This window comes from Myotis lucifugus, unplaced genomic scaffold, assembly GCF_000147115.1.
Source record: "Myotis lucifugus unplaced genomic scaffold, Myoluc2.0 scaffold_10007, whole genome shotgun sequence".
Classification (NCBI taxonomy): Eukaryota; Metazoa; Chordata; class Mammalia; order Chiroptera; family Vespertilionidae; genus Myotis; species Myotis lucifugus.
Window position 1 is genome coordinate 1,211 of NW_005881055.1, and position 4,017 is coordinate 5,227.

Genomic DNA, 4,017 nt, shown 5'->3' on the forward strand with positions numbered 1-4,017 from the left:
ATATACATTTTTCTGGGGTTTGGGGGAGGAGGCAGAGACATAATTCAATTCAGAGCACTGGCCCTTTCACAGCTAGCTTCTAGGGCAGCCATGGGCAAACTACGGCCCGCGGGCCGGATTCGGCCCGTTGGAAATGAATAAAACTAAAAAAAAAAAAAAAGACCGTACTCTTTTATGTAATGATGTTTACTTTGAATTTATATTAGTTCACACAAACACTCCATCCATGCTTTTGTTCCGGCCCTCCGGTCCAGTTTAAGAACCCATTGTGGCCCTGGATTCAAAAAGTTTGCCCACCCCTGTGGAGTTCAGAGGCTCTCTAGTCCCTGCCCCCACGTGGTCTGTGAGTTCAACTGCAACCCTAGGCAGTTTCCTGTCAGGTTTCATTGGAGGAGTTCTTGCTTACCAGCTCTGACTTCTGACTCCCAGCAATCATTATCAGCCTTCCAATGGGCTACAGACTTTCCAGCCTGGTGTATTCTTTAAACCCTTAGCAGTGGAATCCTATTATCAGTTAAAAATCCTCTTATGAAAATTTCCCTCTTCAAATGATCACCTGGTTTCTGTCTCCTGAATGGACCCTGACAGATAAGAGGTGTCTTCTCTATCCTGCTCTCTCTTCTCTACCAATTCCGTGGTTTTGAGCTGGTTAATATGCAGAAGCTGGGAGGAAATATTCACAAGTGAGGTGGCATTATATCTGCATTTAGGCTTGAAATGAGGCAATAAAAATACCATGGAGGAAAACTGCTATGGAGGCATTTCTTAGATAGCAAGGACAGAAATTAACAATTGGATTTGCTCAGAAATGAACAGAATATCAAGGTGGCAGTTGCTAGAACAGGATCCCGTGGTCTAATCTCCCATGGCTGTGTCTCCCACCCCCCAGACAGAGACCACTGAGCGACTTAATTTTAATGAGATTCACACCCTGGGGGCAGAGACAGTCACCGGACAAAATTGACAGGGAGTTCAGAGACCTGGATATGAAAGGGCCTGAAACAGCACAAAGCAGAGGGGAGAGGGTCTGATTTGGGGAGAGTTGACTTGAGATTGTGTCCCCTACACCCAGACACGCAGGCACAGGCATGATCCTCCCATGGCTGTCCATCCATCACCTCATGGTATAAATGACCAGTCCTTACAACAAAGAATAACACACCGTTTTCAACATTCAAACTCTTGAGCTTTTATTACACAGATATGTGTGCCCTCTATCAGCATCTGGGGATGTAGAACTCAATGACGTGGGGTCCCTGCCCTTAGGGGGCTCACAGCCCCATCTCCTGAGAGCAGAGAGGAGCTCAGTACTTGTCAGGCAGGCGTCGAGGTCTGTAGTGATTGGGGTTTTTGCCACTCCGGCCCCATCTATTGGCTTCCTGGTCGGCCAGTGAGTCCTCCAATCCATGGCCGCTGTCTCCATGCTTAAGAAGGTCAGTGACTCTTGGATAAGCTTCTCTGAAATCACTGGAATGGAGGAGGACAAGTAGGAGGTGAATCAGGGGCTGAGGAGAAGCAGCCCCACCCTCCCCTTTCCAAGGGATTAATGACTCTGGGAGGAGCCTGGAATGAGGCTAAGCAATCACCCTGCCTGGGCACAGCCCACTCAGCCCTGGGGTGACCCCCTCTAACTGGGAGAACAGCACCTGAGGGGAAGGTGGGAATCAGTTCTGGGCCTTTGGTTTCTCTTTTTGGGGGACAGGCCTACAAGCCATTCTTTGGCTCTGCTGACAGCCCAAGCCCTGCGCTGGGCAGGGATGGAGAAGGTGGAAGGAAGAACATGAGGAGGAGCCCACAGACCCAACAGGGTCCTTCTCTAGGGCCTACACCCTCCACATCCCCAAACTCAGCCAAGCTCTGCTCACGCATCCAGCATCCCCAGTAGCCAGGTTACCTGATCACTTCAGCAGCCCAGACACCGCCAGGTCCCCTTTGGGCAGCGTCATAGTTCCCCCGGGCGTGGAAGTATTTGTCTGAGTTTTTGAAATTGGCTTCTCTCATGTCAGAGTAGGCTCTCCACATGTCTTTGGCTCCTGGAAAGGAAAGGACATGGCACTGAGACATCGGGTGAAATATCCGAGAACTGTGACATCCCTTAGAGAAGAATCAAGGAATGAAAATGGACCACTGACTCAGTTTCACCCTGTGGTCTTAGCACCCTGGAGTCCACAGGTTGAGAAGAACATTCTCCAGGCCCAGTTGGCTTCTCCAGGTGACTCTAAGGAGAGACATTTAGGTGGGGGCACAGCTGGTTTGTACCTGGTGGTCTGATGCCTGTCATGCTATCTGTGGGCTCCAGCTCACTGAGGCCTCTGGGGCATATATTTAAAGGAAACAGGGAGGCCACATTACAGAACTGGATTTCAATGTCAGTGCTGCTAAAATTTGGGGCCAGAGAATTCTTTGTGTTCAGGGCCTTCCTGAGTAAGGCGAGAGGCTCCCCAGCATCCCCGCATCTCTGCCCAGTAGGTGCAGCAGCCTATCCCCATGTGACAACCAGCAGTGTTTCCCACATGGCCACATGTCCCCGGGGCACCAAGGGGCTCAGGATCAAGAACCTCTGGTATATGGAGCGAAGCTACATAGGCTAGTGTTCAGGGGACTCGCTGAGCCTGGTGTTGACATGGGAAGCAGATTGTGAGAAAGGCTCTGGCGGACAGCACTTCTGCCTGACGCCTAAGAATTAGAGTCTAGCTGACAGAATGCAGGGAATCCTGACATGAGTCCCTCTGAGTGTGAGTGGCATACGTGGCATCCTGGAAACCGCCCACATAGACTGGACTGAGGCTGTGAGCAGGCAAGTGCTAGAGCAGGGGCCTGTATGGAAGCGGTGCTCAGACACATCTGCCTGGCAAGAGCTGTGACCTCCTGCATAGCTGGGTTCACACTCTGCCCTGCCACCTGCTGACTGGGTGGCAGGTAGTCCCTGGTCCCCTGAGTCAGCTGCTCTCAGCTTCAAAGTAGGGGAGGATGCCTGCCCACCAAGTTATTCTCCACTTAGACTGCTGACCAACTGTCCCAGGTTGACCAGAACTGTCCCTGTTTGCCTAGAAGTGTCCCAGTTAGCACTGAAAGCGTCATGGAAAACTCCCCAGAGCCAGGCACAGCAGGAGAGTTGGGCGGCCTAAATTGCATGGAAGTGCTGACTTCCTAGAGGGGGCTCGATGGATGTTCCCTTCGGTCAGTTAAAAAAGCTGGAAAAGGGTAGGAAACGGACTAAAACAGGGACACTGTCACCAACTACTGGAAGCCCCAGCAAGAGCTAAGCTGCAGGTCTCACTAAACTACCCAGTTAGGAAATGGAAGGGAGGGAGAAAGGAAGCAAGAGAAAGGGAGGGGAGGAGGGGAAGAAAAGATGGGTGGCTTTAATTACACTATGTGCAGTTTGGTCTGAGGGGAATAGTATACCATTTCAAGTCTTAGTCTGTGTATACTAGTCAAACTTACCTTTCAGCTGATTGTTCTTTCTCTATTAACTGATTGAAGTAAGACCTATGGTTTTTCCATCTGTTTGATGAAAAGCTCCCAAAACACCCGGCACATTCCACCACATTGGGCAACACAAGCTAACACAGTAGCTCCAATCCTGAAGGGCACTCAGGGTGCATCCTAGTGGTCATGTGTTCCACCCCTCACCCCCACTCCCTCCAGTGCCTTTACCGTAAAAAGCCTGGCCAAGGAATTCAACCCAGCTCTGGCTGATGACTCCCAGGACCAAGGAGCAGAACACGAGGTCTGTGAAAAGCTTCATGGTGCTGAAATGAAAGGGGAGGGTCAGGGAGACACAGGCAGGACTGGCACACCTCCTTTTGAATGTGCATTTCCATTTGTTCTCTTGAGACGCTGGCTGCCCATCTAGGAAACATTGCAGTAGGACCTCACTCAGAGCCACAAGGCTGAACCCATCAACCCTGAACCCAAGACTGTCTAGGAGTCACCAAGGTGGCACTGAGGGAGCAACAGAGCAGTTAGGACCAAACCCCCTGAGCAGCCTGTAATGAGACCAGAAGCATTACC

General features: G+C 50.9%; 1 protein-coding gene across 1 annotated transcript; it reads right to left on the minus strand.

The window, feature by feature from the left end:
- Positions 1-1,304: 1,304 nt before the first annotated feature.
- Positions 1,305-3,751, minus strand: LOC102426394 (serum amyloid A-2 protein-like). Its single transcript, XM_006109450.2, has 3 exons — positions 3,661-3,751; positions 1,895-2,033; positions 1,305-1,467 (listed from the first exon to the last, which is right to left on the minus strand). Exons 1-3 carry the CDS (start codon positions 3,749-3,751, stop codon positions 1,305-1,307), a joined length of 393 nt encoding a protein of 130 aa, XP_006109512.1.
- Positions 3,752-4,017: the final 266 nt, after the last annotated feature.

Excerpts from the sequence above, each read along its gene's own strand:
- LOC102426394 (XM_006109450.2), bottom strand. The coding sequence starts at position 3,751 with ATGAAGCTTTTCACAGACCTCGTGTTCTGCTCCTTGGTCCTGGGAGTC. Across the intron at positions 2,034-3,660 it reads CCTTGGCCAGGCTTTTTACG|GAGCCAAAGACATGTGGAGA; the intron begins GTAAAGGCACTG and ends TTTCCTTTCCAG. Across the intron at positions 1,468-1,894 it reads TGGGCTGCTGAAGTGATCAG|TGATTTCAGAGAAGCTTATC; the intron begins GTAACCTGGCTA and ends CCTCCATTCCAG.